At 53.4% G+C, this 21,135-nt stretch overlaps 1 protein-coding gene across 1 annotated transcript in view; it reads right to left on the bottom strand.

The window, feature by feature from the left end:
• Positions 1-21,135, bottom strand: part of KCNK3 (potassium two pore domain channel subfamily K member 3) — a 39,064-nt gene that overhangs the window by 570 nt on the left and 17,359 nt on the right. Inside the window, exon 2 of the mRNA XM_024764456.1 lies at positions 3-589. Coding sequence (XP_024620224.1) covers positions 3-589 — 587 coding nt within the window. The remainder of the gene's footprint in view (positions 1-2; positions 590-21,135) is intronic.

The following is a 21,135-nucleotide window of genomic DNA, read 5'->3' on the forward strand; positions in this document are numbered from 1 at the left end:
GCCGTGGACGAGGCGGTGTCCGTGGTGTGCGCACTGCCGCCCGCGCCGCCGGCGCCGCCGCCCGCCTGCCCGTTGCGCGTGAGCAGCGCGCGGTGCTCGGCGTCGCGCTTCTCGTCCTCGGCGTTCATGGTCATGAAGCGCAGCACCACGAGGTTGAGGAAGGCGCCGATGACCGTGAGGCCCGTGAGGATGTAGACGAAGCTGAAGGCCACGTACTGCGGCTGCGTCTGCAGCGCCTGGTCCTTCTGCAGCGCCACGTAGTCGCCGAAGCCGATAGTGGTGAGCGTGATGAAGCAGTAGTAGTAGGCCTGGAAGAAGGTCCAGTGCTCGTAGTAGGAGAAGGCCGCGGCGCCGATGCACAGCGTGCTTATGCACGAGAAGAAGCCGATGAGCACCATGTTGGCCATGGACACGTCCGCGCGCCGCATGCCCAGCCCCCTCTTGGCGCGGTGCAGCAGGTACTTGACGAAGGTGTTGATGCGCTCGCCCAGGCTCTGGAACATGACCAGCGTGAGCGGGATGCCCAGCAGCGCGTAGAACATGCAGAACACCTTGCCGCCGTCGGTGCTGGGTGCTGCGTGGCCGTAGCCTGGGGGAAGAAGGGGAAGAGGAGATCAAACACGTGCTACGGGGCTGCCCTTCCAGAAACCTGCCTCCCTTCCCCCTTCTCTCCCCTCTCCTTCCCCAACCTCGCAGAGTCTGGCCTCTTTTTCCTTTGGCCGAAGAGAAGACGACTCACAGTTATGGGTGCATCCTTGTCCCTAGGCACTGTGCTAGTTCCTTGCTGATGATTTCTCATTTACTATCATGACCACTCCAGGGGGTAGGTAGGAAGGAAAGAGGAAGCAGGGAGGGTTAAGTGACTTTTCCGGGGTCACACTGTTTGGAGGCAGAGCAACGTGCGTTTGAATCAGAGTCTGTTTGGCTTCAAAGACCCGACCATCTTCTCCACCCAGAACAGGAGCTGACTTGTGCCGCTATTGGGCACTTAGTCTAGAGGCAGCGTGGATAGCGTGAAACAGTACTGGCAAGTCAGTTGGGATACCTGCATTCTAGTTTAGTGTCTGTGGGCTTTGGACTTGTTCCTTGTCCTCTCTGGGCCTCGGTTTCCTTGACTATAAGGGGTGGAGGTTGGACTGAATGAGTCCTGTATCCTGTGATTCAGTGTGAAGGGAGGGACCCTGGGGGTCCTTGATGATTTCCTTGCTTTCAGCCAAAGCTTATGGGGGTAGTTCGCCCCTGGGGCCCACCAGTCTCCCAGAGGCAGCTGGCCCACCTGTGTCAGAGGAGGAGAAAGGAGACAGTGCCCTCCCCCCATGAATCAGTGCTCCAGAGTCCTCATCAAACCCTCTGTGGGGCCCTGGGATCATCCTCTATGCCTGGCCCCAATGTAGGGTCTCTCCTCACGGGGATGCGGCATTGCCTTTGTCAAAGCAAGGGCCCTGGTTGTCCTTCCAGGTGTTACTATCACCAGTCAGACAGTCTCAACCCTATCACGCCCTACCACGCCCCTCAGCCTTCACCCAGCCAGGAGCATGTTTCCTCATTTGTAAAATTATGTCTGCTGGTCCTGGCCCTGCTTCCTTCGCTGAGCTATTAAGATATTTATTACTTTTATTAACAGGATTATTATAATAACGTAATGCTTTCCATTTTCCCCACGTTTTTAAGCCCTATCAAAACTTAACCGAGTGCTTCCCCGGTGGCACAGTGGTTAAGAATCTGCCTGCCAATGCAGGGGCCACGGGTTTGAGCCCTGTTCCAGGAAGATACCACATGCCGCGGAGCAGCTAAGACTGTGCGCCGCCACTGCTGAGCCTGCGCTCTAGAGCCCACGAGCCACACTACTGAGCCCGCGTGCCACAACTACTGAAGCCCACGCGCCTAGAGCCCGTGCTCCACAACAAGAGAAGCCACTGCAATGAGAAGCCCGAGCACTGCAACGAAGAGTAGCCCCTGCTCGCCGCAACTAGAGAAAGCCTGCGCCCAGCAACAGAGACCCAAGGCAGCCAAAAATAAAATAAATTTTAAAAAATTAAAAAAAACAAAAAACTTAAAAATGCTGCTGCTTCTCTGCAGCCATCCTGGGTTGCTCACAGCTGGAAGTGATCCCTGCTTTGAGTGGTGCTGAGAATGTTCAGCTTTGAAGTCCAGGGCCAGTACTACCATCATCCCCTACTCTGTCACTCAGGTCCCCCAACTGTAAATACATATGTACGCTAAATACTAGCTTGGGGTGCGTGGGGGTGGGCACTGCTGGACTTTGTCATGTTCCTCCCTACCCCCCACCTCACTGCCAGCCATGACCATGGGCTATGCCCAAAATATGTTTGTTGAATTGATGGCAAGGCAGGATACCGTCTGCTTTGGTATGGGACCTGAATTCAAATCCTGACTCTGCCATGGACTGTGTGTTTTCTAAAAAAGAAAACCTCTCTGAGCCTTAGTTTCCACATCTGTAAAATGGGGCTCATAAGTAGCACCTGCATCACAGGACTTTTGGGGAGAAATAAGTGAGATAATGTGCATGACACTTAGCACGGAGTCTGGTACATATCAAGCGCTCAGTAACAGCTCAGTAACAGCTCACAATGAAGTGCCAGGTTTCCCTCACATTTCCAAGAGATCACCTAGGCTGGCAGACAGCTCATTTCCAGTAAACTTGGCATCTCTGTCAGCCTAAAGCCATGTGGATCTTAAAGCTCAGGGAGGTCGGGGGACTGCTGCCGGGGTGTGTGAGGCTGTGGGCCGCCCTTAGAATGGGCTCCCCTGCTCCCTGACCGTGGCATCTAGCTGGTGACTGTGTCACCCTTTGCCAGGGGCCTGGGTAGCTGAGCTCTTGAGCTGCCATGCCTGGCCCGTCTGCACCCCAGCAGGGTCAGAACAGATTGTGCCCGCCAGCTCGGCCACAGCAGCCAGACCACAGCTCACCTTGACAGCTGGGCAGGCTCCGAGACAGAGCAGCTCGTCATCCTGCCCTCCCCTGTCCCCCAGGCCGGCACAGCGTAGGATGCGGGGGAGGGCACAGCACTGTGGCCACGGCTGAACAGGGAGAGGGAGGCATGGACCAGCCCCGGCTTGACCACAGGCTGGCTGTGTGACATTGGGCAAATCCGTTCCCCTCTTTGGACCTCTCTTGTCTGCTCTGCACTCTGGGGGGTTGAGCTACAGCTGTTAATCCCCACCTTGGCCACCACTGCCAGAGCTGCTGTCAGAAGTAAAGGAGAGGGAATTCCCTGGTGGTCCAGTGGCTAGGACTCCACACTTCTACTGCCAGGGCCCCAGGTTTGATACCTGGTCAGGGAACTAAGATCCTGCAAGCCGCATGGCGCAGCCAAAAAAAAAAAAAGGAGTAAAGGAGAGACTGGACGTAAAAGTACTTTGGAACCTGTGGAGTTCACGACAGAAGGAGCAGTGAGGGGACTCACAGGGGAAAGTCAGCCTGAAAGTGCAGTCCTGAGTGGCAGGCAGTCCCTGATGGGGTCAGGCAACTACATCCCAGCGTCAGGGAAAAGGACCCCCTCTCACCACCATTGCACCTCACCTGTGTCTGTTCATAAGCCGTAACTGCCCCCCGGTCCACCATCCTTTAGGAAAACCCAGTGCCTGCCGGCCTGGCAGCCTCACTACCCGCTGTGGGCTGCCCACAGAGCCCCCCAGCCCCAAGTCTCATGCTCTGCCACGGCCACTGTCCTGTGCAGTGTTGCCCCACCTTTGGGGTCCGGTGCCCTCCAGGGCCCACCCTCACTTCCTACCACACGCTGAGGCTGCAGATCTTATCCTTCAGATACATTTTTAACTTTAATTCTCAAAAACTTGCTGCAAGGTCGTTATTATGACTATCTCCACTTTATAGTTGGAATAATGAAAGCTGGAGGAGCCTCGTGAGTTGGCCAAGGCCACTAGACTTTCTGACTCATCGCTCATTCTGATGCCTCAGAGCCAATTTATCACCCAGGAAGGCAATCAGGATGGGAAACTGAGACCCGAGAGGAGAGCAGTCCATTTGGAGCCTCGTCCTCAGCCACTGCCCTGAGCTGGATGGGGCAGAAATGGCAACAGGGGTGCAATGCCAAGGCATTCAGATGCTTCTCCAAGCATCGGGCCTAGGGTCGGCATGCCCCCGCCCCTTCGCCTGTTCTATTGTCACTGGGTGAAAGGGCGAGGGAGCTGGGAGGACCTGCTGACGTGGGCACCCAGCTTGGAGGGGTGCCAGCTGGGGTGGAGCCACTCCCAGGGGGCCCTGGAACTTCTGGGAAGTAACTGGGAGTTTGGCAAGGCCTGTCTGCCTGCCAGCAGGCCTGCCGCCTGCCCAGTGCTCAGGCTTGGTTTTTACCAGGGAGAGGGGGCAAAGGGAGTCCCCGTTTTCTCCTTCCTGTCCAGCCCTGCGCATCTCAGGATGAGGCACTCCATTTGTCCTTGTGTGTTGCTGACATACACAGAGGCTACGCTCCGGAGCTGATTCTCTGAGGATCCTCCCTGCTAATACGTGATGGACTGACCAGCCAGAACTCACGCCCTGACCCTGAGACTCTCGACCCTGCCTCTCAGAGAGCTGACTGGGGCTGTTCCTGTCCCCTCTTCTCCCAGCTACCCTTCCTGAATCCACCATATGCTCAGAGCCAGAAAGGTCCTTACTGACCATATGGCCCAGTCCTTATATTGTACAGATGAGGCGATAGAGGCCCAGAGAGGGAGAGTGACCTGCTCAAGATCACACAGCTAGTGAATGGAAGAGCCAGGACTATAACCTTGGATATTTCATTCCAAACTCAATGCTCTGTCCTCTGCCCTATGGCTCAGTATAACCAAGGTTGACCTGTTCATTCAACCGGAGCCCAGCAGCCCCTGCTTGGGAGCAACCCAGCTAGGAGATGGCCTAGAAACCTGGCTGGAGCATAGAATTTACCTGAGGAAGCCAAGTAGCTAGATTTAAAAATTATATGACTGGACATAAATATTAATTATGAATATTTTGAGCCAGCAGGAAAAATTAGGTGGGATGGGAGCCCCGGGGCCTTAGTTCTATTTTCCTCCCAATATCACCAAGGGCCTCAGAAACTGGCCAAAGCTCTGTCTTCCAGGGAGATGCAGAGGGTTGGGGGCCATCCCTCCCTCTTACTGAACTTTTTCTCTCTGTGGACTATTTCCTTCTAGTCGAAGCACAAATAATCAGTCTGAGCCCTTGGTCGGGGCCTTGGCTGGATTAGACTCAGCTGTCTGTTCCCATTGACCTCACATACCCGCCAGCTTGAGTGCCTGACCTCTTACCCCTGGCCTAGCTGGCCGCAAAGTTAGAAAGCTGACCACAGCCTTGGGTGGAAGAAAGAGCTTGGGACTAGGAAGCGGGAGATCTGGGGGTCTGACCTGGCCCTAACCATAACCAGCTTGTGCCTTGGGCAAGTCCCTTTTCCTCTCTGGGGCTCAATTTTCCTCATCTGTGACATGGAAAGACAGGACAAGAGAAAGGGTTCCCACCTTTTCCCCCTGCTATGGATGCCTTTTTTGGTTTTTTTGTTCACCCACACCCATTCATACAGGCTAAATTTTTAAATATTTTACATATGAAGCATAATATGCTGATCAGTACAATGTAGCTACTACCTAGAATAGGCACTGCATAGATAATTGTGAAAAAATGAATTATTTTCCCGTCAAAATTAATTAGGAACTCATTTCCCGGTCCGAACTTCTGATTAGCATGGGATAACTGATTCTGAGACTGAACTGTTATTATTATGCTTTTGAAATACTGAAAATGGATATTTCTATTTTCCACGGGGATCTCTGCAGTTTAGTGGTATAGGTGAGAGCAGACTCTGGAGTCAGACAGCTTTCAGCTTTGGCCGGGTTACTTCATCTTCTAAGCGCCTCAGTTTCCTCATCTGTAAAATGGGAATAATGATGCACTTACCTCGTAGAGTGGCTCTGGGGATTTGATGAGTTAGTTGACTTAAAATGCTTAGGACATTGGGATCAATAAATATGAATCATTAGTATGAATATTTTGGGGAACATCAAAATTAGATGGTCTTTAAAGTTCCTTTCCGCACTGACATTCTGAGATCAGTGTTTCCCAAAGGTAATTTCCTGGAATACCAATTTCATGGACTATTAATAACTGTTGGATGAGAAAAGTGTTGCTTGGTTAAATGAAATTGCAGGAATGCTGAATTCAACTGCATTTGTTGTCATTTGATTTAAGTGGAGGCTTTATCAGAGCCACAGACGTGTTCAAGAGCAAGGTCAGTTGAAGTTGGGAGAATGTGCTTAAATTTTCCTGCTAGTATGACCTTGGAACACTTCTCTCACAGTGCATATTGCTGGACAAGTGTTCCTTGGAGCACAGTTTGGGAAACGCTCCTCTGTAGCAACAAGAACTCTAAGGTCCTTCTTCCGGGTCTCTGACTTTGAGATTCTCTGGTGTCCCGTCTCTGGTTGGCCCAGCCCTTCTGTAGATTAGAAACACACAGCCCTTGGCAATGCCTAGCTGCAACCTGTTTCTTGGTTTCCCCCGCAGACCTAGTTATCTAATGTAAATATGGCCCTGGCTGGGCTAATGTTTGCCCTGAGAGAAGATGGATGAGGTGACCCGTGGCCAGAGGTACCCAAAGGCTGTGCACTCTGGGCCAAGCTGGGCTGATGCAAAGCTTCACCTGGGGAGGGGGTGTGACCTCAGCATGCTGTCTGGGTCTGGTGGGGCAGCCGGAGAGGACTGGGGGCTTGAGGGAGATAGGGCAGCTCCAGGGGACTGGCTGTGAGACATAGGCACCCCCAAAGGAGGCTGAGCTCTCCTGCTGGGCCTGCAGAGGGCACCTCAGAAAGGTCCACGGAGGACCCTGAGGCACAGACAGGGAGCCGCCCCCTTGATCTGGAGGTGGCAGCAGTGAGAAGCCAGGAAGTAGGACCGGAGGCTCCGCAGGGACCTAATTGGTGTGTTAAAGGAGATGAGGCGGAAGGAAGCTGGCCCAGGCCCTGGGAGGGAGGGAAGAAAGAGGCTGCCCAGCTTGGTGAAGATGGGGAGGGGAGCGCAGGCCCTCTCCTTCCATCCTGCAGGATCCAGCTCAGACCTTGCCTTTTCCAAGAACCTTGGAGCGCCTCCCCAAAGCTGGAGGGACCTCTCCCTCTGCCTTGCTCGCAGGCCTGGACTTGTGCAGAGGAGCTCTGCAGGGCTCTGAGCCCCCGGAGGGCCTGCAAGTCCCCTGTGTCCGGCACAAGGCCGGGTGGGTGTAGCTGCTCAGATAACGCTGTTCAGCCCAGACAGCCCAGAAGTATGAGATGTGGATGAGAGAAACCTCCCCTAGACACCCAGCAGTCAGCGGCAGCAGGGGTGGGGTGGGGGGGTGGGGAATAAGAAGAGGGCCCTTTGTGACTCATAGCTCCTGCCCTCCCTGTGGCCCCCAGGACTCTGCAAAATGAAATCAGCCTTAGGGCCCAGGAGGAATCCCTTGCTGTCCCTGGCCCTGGCCAAGGCCTGAGCTAGGCCTGGGAAACCACTGGGGCCTCAAGGACCTGGGTTGGCAGGAGGGACCAGTGTGCAGAACTGGGTCTGGAGTTTGTCCCCCTCCAGGCCAGAGCGCCTGGGAAGGACAGCTCAGAGGCACAGCACTGCCCCCCCGGCCCTGCCCCTCTCCAGATCCTCTCTTCCCATCCTCCTGGCTCCTCTTCCAGCTTTTGTCCCCACTCCCCACCATGGTCGTCCCCCTCCCCCTGCCTTCCTCCCCAGCTTCCCACGTGGCGGCCCACTGCCCTCTCCTCTGTCTCTCTTTTAGCTCTCTTCCATCCGCAGGTGCCCCATGACTCTGGTTCAGGGTTCTCTGATGTAGGACAGCCCCCCTCCTCTGCCCTCCCCAGGCCCACATGGGATTAGGGGGAGCTGAGGGGGGTGGTGCTGGTGTCATGGAAAATCCCCGCGGCAGCCAAGGTCAGTGTTTGCAGACACAGCCTGGCCTGGAGCCAGGCCTGCCTCCCTGGCCAGCTCCCTCTGGCCTATCCCAGAGGCTGGCTTTGCACAGGGGCCCTCGCAGGCACCCCAGGGCTGCTCTGGGTGCCTGGGGCCAGGGGCCGCGGGAGCCATCTATCCTGGAGTATGGGAGACTATGTAGTTCAACTCGTTCATTTTATAGATGGGTAAACTGAAGCCCAGAGAGGGGCAGGGACAGAGCCAGGACTGAAAACCAGGGCGTTCTGATCTAGCTCAGTCCTCGCTGCAGAGCGGAGCCCTCTGAAGTCTGTTCTGGTAGGACTAGGAATAGTGAAGGCTGTCGTAAACTTCCAGTAAATTAAGGGCTAGCTTGAGGTTGGGCTAGACTTGAGGTGGGTGATGGGGCCAGGGGAAGTAGACCCAGATGATCAAACCACAGTCCTTGACCACAAAACACTTTCCATGTGAAAGGGAATCAGATGAAACATCTCAGTGGAAGCACTTTGAAAACTTCAATGCCCTGCCCAAAGAAGAGGTTGCTATTACACAAATTATTAAGATGCTAGGCAAAGGTAGGACATGTTTTAGGAAGAATTTAAGACAGCACCTGAGGGAGGGCTAGTGGTGGAGAACTTCAGTTTGGATATGTGGAGGAGGTGGTATTTGCCCTGAGCTCTAAAGGATGGGTGGGAAATGCAGGGTTCTGACGGAGGGGAGCTGTTGAAACAAAGACACAATGCTAGGAAGACACGTGGCATGTTAGGGGCAGAGAAAATTAACCCGAGGCCAATGGGCATGCTCACAAATGAGGGGCGGAAGGGGACGGGCAGACTCTCTCAGGAAGGCAGCTACACGATATGCCTTAAGAGCCTTGAAAATGTGTCTGCCCGTGACCCTGCAGTGCCACTTCTAGGAATCTCTCCTGGGAAAATAACCAGAGATCGGAACAAAGATTTATGAACAAGGATGTTTATAGCAGCATTTTCATTGTGAAAAATTGCAAACAGTCCAAATGTTCGCCAATAGGGTTTGGTTAAACATATTAAGGTATATTTATGTGGGGGAATATTGTGTAGCCATTAAAGTGCTGTTCTTATGAGTCTCTTAATTGCATAGAAAACCACCATCGAAGGTTAAATACAAATGGTAGGATACAACCCTTTATGTATAATGGAATCCCACAGTAAATATACAGATATGAAAAATGCAGCTATACACACACACATACACACACATAGAAAGAGAAGCTGGAAGGAAATATACTAAAAACCTCCTACGAGTTTATCTTTGAAACACGGGCTCATGATTACTTTTAATTTTCTTTTATAGATTCTATATTTTCTACAAAAATCTATTACTAAGTATAAAGAAATGAATTATAAATATTATAAACCTATTTATGAATAGGTTTAAACCTATAGGAATAGGAATAAACCTAATATGAATATTATAAACCTAACGACAAAAGTTCCGGGTTACTTGGAGCAGAAGGTAGTGAAGGTTGGTATGGTGAGCAAGGGCTAAAATGGGAAGAGCTTGGAAGGGGAGGTGCAGGAATCCAAATCTTAACTTGAAGACGGTGAGGAACCACTGACAGCTTCTGAGCAGGGGAGGTACACGCCAAAGAGGTATGGAGATGGATTTTCCTGGCATCCCTATGTGTAGGGGTGGGGATGGCAGTGGGAGATGCCAGGCAGGAGGATGCGTAGGGAGGCCTCTGCATGGTCCCATTGTCAAGTGCTCAGGCCTAAAGTAGGTTCAGGAGGGGAGAGGGGAGGGGAGGGAGGGAGGAAAGAGGAGGAAAGGAAAGGAGAGGGGAGAAGGGAAAGCGTAGATACAGTGTGTGAGATGCTCTCGTGTTTGTGGATTTAAACTGTAAGGCCCACGAGGGCAGAGATTTTTGTCTCTTTTGTTACTGCCAGATTCCTCACTCTTAGGAGTGCTCGGCACGTAACTGGCACGTAATAAATCTCTGCTGAATGAGTGAATCAAGGAAAGGAGTCATCAAGGATGAGCCTGAGGGTTGAATGGGATGGAGCCAGGGAGGATGGACAGAGCACGAGGCCCAGAACGGGCAGTGTCTCACACAACACAGGGCAGCTTCACTGGGTGAACCCGGGAGGGTACTGACCTGGGGGCTGTGAGGTCTGTTGTAGCCCAGCCACTGCAGCAGGTGGCCATGGCCCAGGCCTGTGGCCTGTCTGTATCCTATGACTAGCTGGATAGAACATGTGTGAGCTTAGAACTTGTAACAGATTGGATCTGGTGGGGTTTTAATTAAATGAATCCACCAGGGACAGTCTGGCATTGAGAAAGGAATTCTACAGCACAATTGAAAGTGGACTTGGCCACCTCAGCAGATGGCTGGGATGCCAGTCCCCCCACCCCCACCCTTGTGCTTCTTGAAAGGCTGTGTCTGTAGGTCTGGCATCTGGCTGGCCTGAGTCCTACACTTACACTCTCTGGCTCTTCCTGTTTCGCCCACGGAGGAGAAGCAGGCACATGTTGGCATCTCCTTGTCAGACTCCCCCCAAAAGGGACTGAACTGCTCCCAACAGGAAGCCTTGTTGGGTCATGGGGGCAACAGTGGCCAGCCTGGGTGTTCCCTGTTGGCTGCACCGTGTGTCCTGGAGCTGAGCCTGCCCAGAGCCTGGCTGCCTGAAATCGCATCCTGCAGGCAGTGTTACATGCTGCGAGGTGGACCCCAGAGGGTAGGGTACGCACGCACGGAGTTAAAGAACACCCAACCAGGAGTCGGGGGCCTGGCTCCCATCCTCCTTCTGCCACTACCTTGCTGTAGGACAGGACTTGTTGAACTTTTTCCTGTAAATGGCCAGATAGCAAATATTTTAGGCTTGACAGACCTTATGGTCTCCTGCAACCACTCGGCTCTGCCATTGTCTCAAGAAAGCGGCCATAGACAATATGTAAATGAATGGGCGTGGCTATGTTCCAAAAAAACTTTATTTACAAAAGCAGGCGGTGGGCCAATTCCGCTCACAGGCTCTAGTTTGCTGAGCCTGCTGTAGGGTCTTTGTTAAGGCATGTCAGCTCCTGAGCCTCTGTTTTCTTACCTATCAAATGGGGAGTTAGATTAGAAGGTTATTTCTTCTCGGACAAGTTACATTTTAGGATTTAATAAATTGCTAGCTCCCCCTGTTCCCCATACCATGCACAGGCCCTGAGGATAGGGGTGAATTCTGAGCAGGGTCTGGAGCCCAAACCTGCGTGTGGAATTGGTATCCACAGCTCTTTGGAGGCATGGCTGCATTTTCCCATTTCTGAACACTGTTCATGCTCTTTTTTTGTCCCTGATGGGCTTCTACTCCTCCATCAAATTCCATTTCACAAGTCACCGGCTCTGCGAAGCCTTCCTTGATCCCACCCACCTAAACAAATCAGTGTTCCTGGAGCCCTTCGTTCATCACTCACCGGTCCACAAACATTCATCCATTCAACCAGCAGACGTTTTCTGAGTCCTTAATATACGCAGTGCTCTAAGTTCTGGAATAATAACTATTCCTGTGTTGCACTTAAGCAGCCCTTTGTCATTTACAAAGCAGCTTCTATACATTCTATTGTTTGAGCTTGCACAGCAATCTCTAGAGGAGGTGTTTACTATTATTATTTTCTATTTTACGGGTGTGGAAACTGAGGCTCAGTGAGGTAAAGTGTTTTATCTCAGGCCATTAATGCTAGAATCAAACTTGAAATTCAAAGGCTCTTCTCTTTCCATTGTACTTGGTCGCCTCAGGACCCTCCAGGGCCGGATGGAAGTCAGAAGACGGGGGGTCTGCTTCCAGCTGTGCCACTGTATGGTCACAGGTAAGATCCTGCCCTTCTCTGGGCTTGGGGTTCCTCTTCTGGGAGGTGGAGGAGATGTTCTTGAGGTCCTGTGACATTCTAGGATTCTGGGCTTACAGAGGGGTCACGTTCCCTCCCCTACAAACAATGAAGAAAGCAGTCATCTCGGTGGGACAGTTGGGTCCCCAAAGCAATGGCCCTGAGCCTCCAGGTGTGTGTTAGGCCCACAGATGCTGGGGCCCTTTGCAGAGCTGTCCTAGTCAGCACTGAGCAGAGGCTGTGCATAGGGTGAGAACCCTTGGGCTGTCATGGGAAGGGGGAGGGTTGGAGATGGGCTGGTCCCGCTGAAGTAGAGGGGCAGCCAGAGCTGACTCTTCAGAGACAAAATTGTCCTCCCACCTCACCCCCCACACAGCCTCCCAGCACGGGAGGCCACAGAGAGTCAAGCAGGAGATGGCCGCACGCCCCTGCCTGAAGTCTTGCTGGTCCCCAGGTTCTCCCTTCTGACTGCTGAGTGCTAAAGGGGCCCCTAGCCCCGCCCCCATCTAGCCCTAGGGACCAGTCTCTGGAGCCTTTGAACTTTTACTCCTTTTTGCTTCTTTAGCTGCTTCCTTCTTCCTTCTTTCTTCCTCTTTCCTTCTTCCTTCTTTCCTTTTCCTTCCCTCCTCTGCCTGTTCCTCTTCCACCTCCTCCTCCTTTTCGTCTAATTTTGTCCTCTCAGTCTCCTTCTGGACTCTGAGGACAGGGATGGCGTCTTGTATTTCTCAGGAGCTCAGTGCCCGTCACCCAGTAGAGCTAATGGTAATGGTGATAGTGGTGATGTAGTAGCAGCAGTAGTAATAGTAGTAGATCATAAAGCTCACATTTGTGGAGCATCTGTGCACCAGGGACTGTACTCAGTGCTTTACATTATTTCATTTAATCTTCACAAAAACTTTATGGGGTAGATATTATCCCCACGTTGCCTATGAGAAAACCGAGGCACAGAAAGTTTCCCTAACTCATTCAAGACCCCACAGCCAGTGAGTGGCTGAGTCAGGGTACAGATTCAGACCTGCTGCCTCGTTCAGCCTAACCCGTATTAGTTGATTAGATGCTGCATCTGGAAGGCAGGTGCCTTGGTTTTGAGCCGAGCTGAGTGGCTGGGTGACAAGGCCACACAGGTGTGTGGCAGAGCCAGGGCGAGTCCTGCTCTCTTTCTTCCACATCCCAGTGGCTTCCGGGGTCTCTGGGCTGGGGTCAGGGATCTGGGTCCATGGCCCATCTAAGTGGGACCTTCATGAATTGCTCTTCTTAAGGTCGTTCTGGAAAAGTAATGGCAGCTTGTCCCCTGTCAAGCACGTGCTTTCCCCAGCTGTGATGCTTCCTCTTTCCAGCCCTTCTCCCAAGAGGCCAGACTCAAGAGTGTGCTGGGTCTCCCCAGAAGACGCCCTCCACCGGCTCCAGCCAGGCAGGAGGTGGTGGGAGAGCTCAGAGCCAGCCCTGGAAACAGCTAACGGGGGGCATCTGGGGAGGCTGAGTGGGCAGGAGGGGCCCCAGGGAGGCTGCAGCACTTGGCTGGTCTCGAAAAATCAGCTGGAAAATCACCAAAGCAAAAATGGCTTTATTCCCTCTTAGCTGCCCTTGATTGATTAACTGAACAGATATTTCTTAAGCAAGTAAATGGCCAGATAGCAAATATTTTAGGCTTGACAGACCTTATGGTCTCCTGCAACCACTCGGCTCTGCCATTGTCTCAAGAAAGCGGCCATAGACAATATGTAAATGAATGGGCGTGGCTATGTTCCAAAAAAACTTTATTTACAAAAGCAGGCGGTGGGCCAATTCCGCTCACAGGCTCTAGTTTGCTGAGCCTGCTGTAGGGTCTTTGTTAAGGCATGTCAGCTCCTGAGCCTCTGTTTTCTTACCTATCAAATGGGGAGTTAGATTAGAAGGTTATTTCTTCTCGGACAAGTTACATTTTAGGATTTAATAAATTGCTAGCTCCCCCTGTTCCCCATACCACGCACAGGCCCTGAGGATAGGGGTGAATTCTGAGCAGGGTCTGGAGCCCAAACCTGCGTGTGGAATTGGTATCCACAGCTCTTTGGAGGCATGGCTGCATTTTCCCATTTCTGAACACTGTTCATGCTCTTTTTTTGTCCCTGATGGGCTTCTACTCCTCCATCAAATTCCATTTCACAAGTCACCGGCTCTGCGAAGCCTTCCTTGATCCCACCCACCTAAACAAATCAGTGTTCCTGGAGCCCTTCGTTCATCACTCACCGGTCCACAAACATTCATCCATTCAACCAGCAGACGTTTTCTGAGTCCTTAATATACGCAGTGCTCTAAGTTCTGGAATAATAACTATTCCTGTGTTGCACTTAAGCAGCCCTTTGTCATTTACAAAGCAGCTTCTATACATTCTATTGTTTGAGCTTGCACAGCAATCTCTAGAGGAGGTGTTTACTATTATTATTTTCTATTTTACGGGTGTGGAAACTGAGGCTCAGTGAGGTAAAGTGTTTTATCTCAGGCCATTAATGCTAGAATCAAACTTGAAATTCAAAGGCTCTTCTCTTTCCATTGTACTTGGTCGCCTCAGGACCCTCCAGGGCCGGATGGAAGTCAGAAGACGGGGGGTCTGCTTCCAGCTGTGCCACTGTATGGTCACAGGTAAGATCCTGCCCTTCTCTGGGCTTGGGGTTCCTCTTCTGGGAGGTGGAGGAGATGTTCTTGAGGTCCTGTGACATTCTAGGATTCTGGGCTTACAGAGGGGTCACGTTCCCTCCCCTACAAACAATGAAGAAAGCAGTCATCTCGGTGGGACAGTTGGGTCCCCAAAGCAATGGCCCTGAGCCTCCAGGTGTGTGTTAGGCCCACAGATGCTGGGGCCCTTTGCAGAGCTGTCCTAGTCAGCACTGAGCAGAGGCTGTGCATAGGGTGAGAACCCTTGGGCTGTCATGGGAAGGGGGAGGGTTGGAGATGGGCTGGTCCCGCTGAAGTAGAGGGGCAGCCAGAGCTGACTCTTCAGAGACAAAATTGTCCTCCCACCTCACCCCCCACACAGCCTCCCAGCACGGGAGGCCACAGAGAGTCAAGCAGGAGATGGCCGCACGCCCCTGCCTGAAGTCTTGCTGGTCCCCAGGTTCTCCCTTCTGACTGCTGAGTGCTAAAGGGGCCCCTAGCCCCGCCCCCATCTAGCCCTAGGGACCAGTCTCTGGAGCCTTTGAACTTTTACTCCTTTTTGCTTCTTTAGCTGCTTCCTTCTTCCTTCTTTCTTCCTCTTTCCTTCTTCCTTCTTTCCTTTTCCTTCCCTCCTCTGCCTGTTCCTCTTCCACCTCCTCCTCCTTTTCGTCTAATTTTGTCCTCTCAGTCTCCTTCTGGACTCTGAGGACAGGGATGGCGTCTTGTATTTCTCAGGAGCTCAGTGCCCGTCACCCAGTAGAGCTAATGGTAATGGTGATAGTGGTGATGTAGTAGCAGCAGTAGTAATAGTAGTAGATCATAAAGCTCACATTTGTGGAGCATCTGTGCACCAGGGACTGTACTCAGTGCTTTACATTATTTCATTTAATCTTCACAAAAACTTTATGGGGTAGATATTATCCCCACGTTGCCTATGAGAAAACCGAGGCACAGAAAGTTTCCCTAACTCATTCAAGACCCCACAGCCAGTGAGTGGCTGAGTCAGGGTACAGATTCAGACCTGCTGCCTCGTTCAGCCTAACCCGTATTAGTTGATTAGATGCTGCATCTGGAAGGCAGGTGCCTTGGTTTTGAGCCGAGCTGAGTGGCTGGGTGACAAGGCCACACAGGTGTGTGGCAGAGCCAGGGCGAGTCCTGCTCTCTTTCTTCCACATCCCAGTGGCTTCCGGGGTCTCTGGGCTGGGGTCAGGGATCTGGGTCCATGGCCCATCTAAGTGGGACCTTCATGAATTGCTCTTCTTAAGGTCGTTCTGGAAAAGTAATGGCAGCTTGTCCCCTGTCAAGCACGTGCTTTCCCCAGCTGTGATGCTTCCTCTTTCCAGCCCTTCTCCCAAGAGGCCAGACCCAAGAGTGTGCTGGGTCTCCCCAGAAGACGCCCTCCACCGGCTCCAGCCAGGCAGGAGGTGGTGGGAGAGCTCAGAGCCAGCCCTGGAAACAGCTAACGGGGGGCATCTGGGGAGGCTGAGTGGGCAGGAGGGGCCCCAGGGAGGCTGCAGCACTTGGCTGGTCTCGAAAAATCAGCTGGAAAATCACCAAAGCAAAAATGGCTTTATTCCCTCTTAGCTGCCCTTGATTGATTAACTGAACAGATATTTCTTAAGCACCTACTACTTTGTGCCAGGCACCAAGCTGAGCGCTGGGAGAGGATGCGAAGACGGGGCTGGCTCAGTCTTGCCCTCTGGGAACAGAGACAAGCCAGCGGGCAGGTGAGAGAAGACTGTCCCTGAAGTGAAGAGTTATCGCGGGATGTGGGGAGTCTATGTCAAAGGGGCCCTTCTGCGATGGTGGGACTGCAGGCACCCGGAAGCCAGGAGTCAGAAGGCGCAGCAATGTTGCCAGTGCTCCTGTGGCCGGGAGCAGGGCCTCTGAAGGTGCCCCTGGATATGGGGAAGCATTGCTCAGGGTGGTGTGAACCCCTGGCTGCTGCACAGAGCTGCCTGGCCCTGCTTGTCACTAGAAATTGGATCAAGGTCAGTGTCTGAGGCTGTACTCTCTCTCTCTTCCTCCTTCCTCCTTCTCCTCCTCTTTCATCTTCTTCTCCTCCTTCTCCTTCCTCTTCCTTTTCCATCGCCTCTTCTTTTCTTCCTCCTCCTCCTCCTCCTCCTCCTTCATCTTCTACCATTTACTTTTTTTTTTTGTGGTACGCGGGCCTCTCACTGTTGTGGGCCCTCCCGCTGTGAAGCACAGGCTCCGGCCGTGCAGGCTCTGCGGCCATGGCTCACGGGCCCAGCCGCTCCGCGGCATGTGGGATCTTCCCGGACCGGGGCACAAACTCGCGTCCCCTGCATCGGCAGACGGACTCTCAACAACTGTGCCACCAGGGAAGCCCCCCCTGCCTTCCTTTTTAAAACACTCACAGCCTCTGGTGATGTGTTGCTGGCTGCTGTGTTCCCACCCCAACCCCATTGCTTTCTCCCAGGAAGCCTTCTTCCTGTTCTGGGCCACAAGCATCCCCTTCTCTCAGCTCTGCACACAGCATCCATCTCTGCCACTCACTTGGCCTCTTGGCAGACGCTGCCTGGCATATTTACCCACCTCTTATGCACAGTGATGCCTCTGTGAGCAAACCTCCTTTTAGTCAAGTCTGCCTGTGCAGAGTGAAGGTTGGGAGCGGCTGGCCCGGGGTGGGGCTGGGCCCTGGACAAGGCTTTTGAGAGACGGTCAGGGTCCAGGTCTGGTCCCGTGAGTGGGGACTCGCCTCCTGGCCTCCCCTCTGTGTAGCTGGGTCTGGGGTGGCAGGTGGGGACCGGGAAGGGATGGAGTGTAAGAGGAAGGAAGGGGAGAGAAAGAGGGGACAGTCACAGGCCAGAACAGAGCCTGTGCCTTCGCTGTTCCTAGTGCACCTACTAATAACTGGAACGGGATCAGGAACTCAGCCACCCTTGCAGCAATCTTCTCCAACTCTCACCCTGATTTTCAAGGTGGGCATTATTAACTCCATTTTGATGAGGAAACTAAGGCTCAGGTTAAATACTACTTGTCCAAGGTCATGCAGATAAAAATTGGAAAAGCTGGGATTCAGCCTAGATCTTTTGGCCTTCAAAGTCCAGGCACTTTCAGGTGTCCCTGGGACCCTTCACTTTGAGACTAGAACATGGAAAATGTGTCCCGCTGGTCATCATCCTAAGACCACCAGAAGCCCCTCAGGGTAGGATCTGGGTCTTAGAGGCTTAGGGCTCTGCATCCATCCTGATGGCATCCTGCCAAAGACCCTCTCTTCTGAGCCCCTCCCCTGCTTTCCGCCAGCCTAATGAACCCAGAAGTTGAAAGGCCAGTCCTTTCTGTCCCAGGGAACAGCTCCCTGGAGGTTCTCTTTAGAGATTCCTGGATGCGTCAGTCAGGTCCGGAGCCAGACAGAGCAGGAGGTGAGGAGAGGAGAGCTGGAGGGCAGGGGCCCAGGGCCCCCAGGGAGGCTGTCTGCGGTGGACATGTCTGGTGTGGCTACCCCTTTCCTGCCTCTTTGGAGCTGTCCTGCAACAACCCTAGTTAAGGATGGGCCCAGGTAGCACCTTTGTACCATGTGGCCCTGCACTACGGATTGGACTAGGGATCCATACCTGATCTAAGAGGACCCGAGCTATCAGCTGGGTGGACCAGTCAGGTTGTCTCTCCCAGGGGTTGTGAAGGGGGCTGAGTGGCTGGGTAGTTTTGGGGAGCTGAGCTGCAGGGTTACAAAGATTTGGGTCCTAATTGAGACCAGGGTGAACCAAAGCCACATGCAAGTCGGGGTTATTGGGGAAGAGAAGCCAGAGTGAACAGGAACAGCAGAGACAGGGATGGTGTGGCCTGAGAGAGATGGAGAGAGAGGCCTGGGCTTCTGACTGCGGGTCTTTGACACCAGCTAAGTGGTGCTGTTTCCTTTCAGAAGTCCCCTTTTACTCACACAGGTCCAAGGGGGCACGGTACGCTGGCTAAGCTCCAGCCGCTCCAGAAGGAGAAGCCAGGCTCCCAAGCACTGTGTCCCAGGTGTGTCTGGCAGAGTGAGCAGCGCAGCAGGAGGGCCCTGGATGAGTCTGGGGAGACCCATAAGGGCACTGCACACTATAGTGTTTAGGGGCATTCCTGTTGAATCCACGCAGCAGCCCTGTGTGGCCCCTGGGCAGGGATGGTCTCCATCCGATGGCTGGGGACACTGAAACCTGGAAAGGTTGGTGTCTCACCCGGAGTTGGACCTGGTACCCAGGCCTCCTGACCGCAGGCCTGCTGCTTCTCCCATAACCCACACTGCCTCTCTGATCCCCTCTCTTATTAGGTAGCTGGGTGGCTTTGGGGTTAGAAATACAGTGTGCAAAGTACCTAGTACAAGGCCTGGCATGTGGAAGGTCTCAGGAGGTGGGAGCTGTTGTTAACATTATGTTTTAAAGCACAGCTCTGAGCTGCTACCTACCACTCGGAAGCCTTCCTTAGTTCCCCAAATGCACACAATACATTCTAGGGGTTTCCTGGCCCAGCACGTAGGCTGTGCACAACCGAATGCACCCCCAACCTGGCCTGCTCTCTCCTGGCCCCCCAACACTTCCAGTCCCCTCCGCGCCTCACCTCTGAGCACTTCCTCATGTTGCTGGGCTGCCTGGAGTTCCCCTCCTCTCTTCTGTCTCCAGGGCTGCCTCTTTTGGGGCACCCTCCCCTGTCTCCCTGTTGGAAGAACGGTACCTTCTTCTGCCCCTGCCATTCTCTGCCAGGTATTAGGTTTTGCGTGGAGGTGGGCGCCTCTCCCACTGGCCCACCTTGCCCGGTGTCTGTGGTGGATTCCCAGAGGATGCATGAAGCTGGTCTGGATGCATGGGTTGGGTTTGGCAGGGAGGCCTTGGGCTTTGGCAGCGTGGCCCCCGTGGGCTCTGTCTCCATCACCTGCTTCCCACTCTCCTTGCTGGTCATGGCTGGTGGCCCAGACAGCTCTGGCTGGCAGGGACTTTGGGAGTAGATGCCAGGAGATGTGAAGGAGGTTTTTCTTAGGCTCAATACCCTGCCCAGGGCTCAGGAGCTCAGATGGTGTAGGTTGGCACAGTGCCCAGGAGGAGAGGGACTCCAGGCAACAGGGACTTCAGCCTGAAGCCAGCTGCCAGGACCTTCTCTCCCTCTGAGCCAGCCTGTAGACATGGTGTCCTCACCCCTACCACTGACACATGCATGCGTGCGCACACACGCACGCACACACACACACACACACATACTCCAATACCCCGCATGTCCCCCACCGTGGCCTCTTGGCATGACCCTGTCCACCATCCAGGGCAGAGAGTACAAGAACCAGGGGGGCTATAGGGTGGACACACCCAGGAAACACGAAAATCTGCCCTTCGATAAAAGGAGAGGAGCCCCCTACAGGACTTGGCCTCTGGGCCCCCCGCTGTTCCTTCAAGGTCCAGGCCCTCAGGGATCTAAAGAAGCCACCAAACACAGCTCTTCTTCCACACAGGCCTGGACCCAACCGAGAGGCTAAGATTCTGCCCCTCTCCGTGGAAGCACACTTCACTCAACCCTGGGCCCTGTCGGAAATGCTCCTTAGGTGGAATGAAATGAGGCTCAGGCCACTGCTTCTCAGCTGTCTTCAGTGGAGACACAAGCAGCTGTCCCCATCCCTGGGACACTGCCCTTTACACAGAGACATGGAAGCAGACACTCATCCCCCAAGCCTGCCTCCCGCTGCCTGACTCACCCCAGGCTTGTCACTTCTCCTCTGACCTCCGATTCCCCAACCTTTTCAATTAGCTCTGCCACTCCACCAGCCTTGCAAGTTCTCCATCAACACTGTTGTTCACAGCCCAGAATCGCAGGAGAGCCCGGCCGGGCTGGGGTATAATTGGAGAATGACTTCCTGGCTCCTACGGCCTATAGAGCATGCCTACTCATGCAGGGGTGTCCCGAGCTTGCTTTCTGCGGTGCCTAGAGCCGCAAGCTGCGCAGAGTCCCCTGGACCCAGCCCTCCCCAGCAGCTACAGTGCTGCTGTGCCTTCTCCTCCGTCCACCCGCATGTGGAACCTGGGCGAGCGGGCTTTCTCTGCCCTTGACTTTATTCAAATGATTCAATGACTGTCACTGCTCCCTCCTCCCCAATTCAAAACAGTCTTAGCTGAGCTTTATATAGTGCTTACTATGTGCCACTGCTCTAAGCGAGCTAATATATGTTCCTCTTTTATTCCTCTAACATCCCTATTCTGTAGGTACTACTATTATTCCTATTTAAAGATGCAGGAACTGAGCCACAGAGAAGTTAAGTGACTTGCTCAAGGTCACACAGCAAACACTTGGCAGAGCGAGGCTCTCCCCATACTGCTTCTCCTGCTCTCTCTGAGAGCTTTGCTCTTTTCCTCCAACTCCCATTTCAGAGGTGGTGAGGCATCCCCTCCCAAGGCTGAACCCCTAACTACATGCTGCCCCGGCCTTGGGCTTTTCTTCCTAAACTTTCTCCTGGAGGCCCCCCATTTGAGGGTATTTTTAAATTGTCCTCTGCTAACTTCTCACTATTTGCCTCAAGTCTTCAAAAAAGGGAAGGGAGGGAGACAGGGAAGGAGGAAGGGAGGCAGGCCCACCATGCCCCTGTTGCTTCTCCCCTTACCCATCAGGATGCCCCTGCTTCACCCACTAAGACTACTCTCCCCGACAGCATCAGGAATTGCCTGAGTACCAGACCCGGTGCCCTGTGGGCAGGGCTGCCTTAACTACATGGCACTCTGGGACCAATTAGAAAAGAAACGGGCCCCGTCTGGGTGGAT

This window comes from Neophocaena asiaeorientalis, unplaced genomic scaffold, assembly GCF_003031525.2.
Source record: "Neophocaena asiaeorientalis asiaeorientalis breed wild unplaced genomic scaffold, Neophocaena_asiaeorientalis_V1.1 scaffold345, whole genome shotgun sequence".
NCBI lineage: Eukaryota > Metazoa > Chordata > Mammalia > Artiodactyla > Phocoenidae > Neophocaena > Neophocaena asiaeorientalis.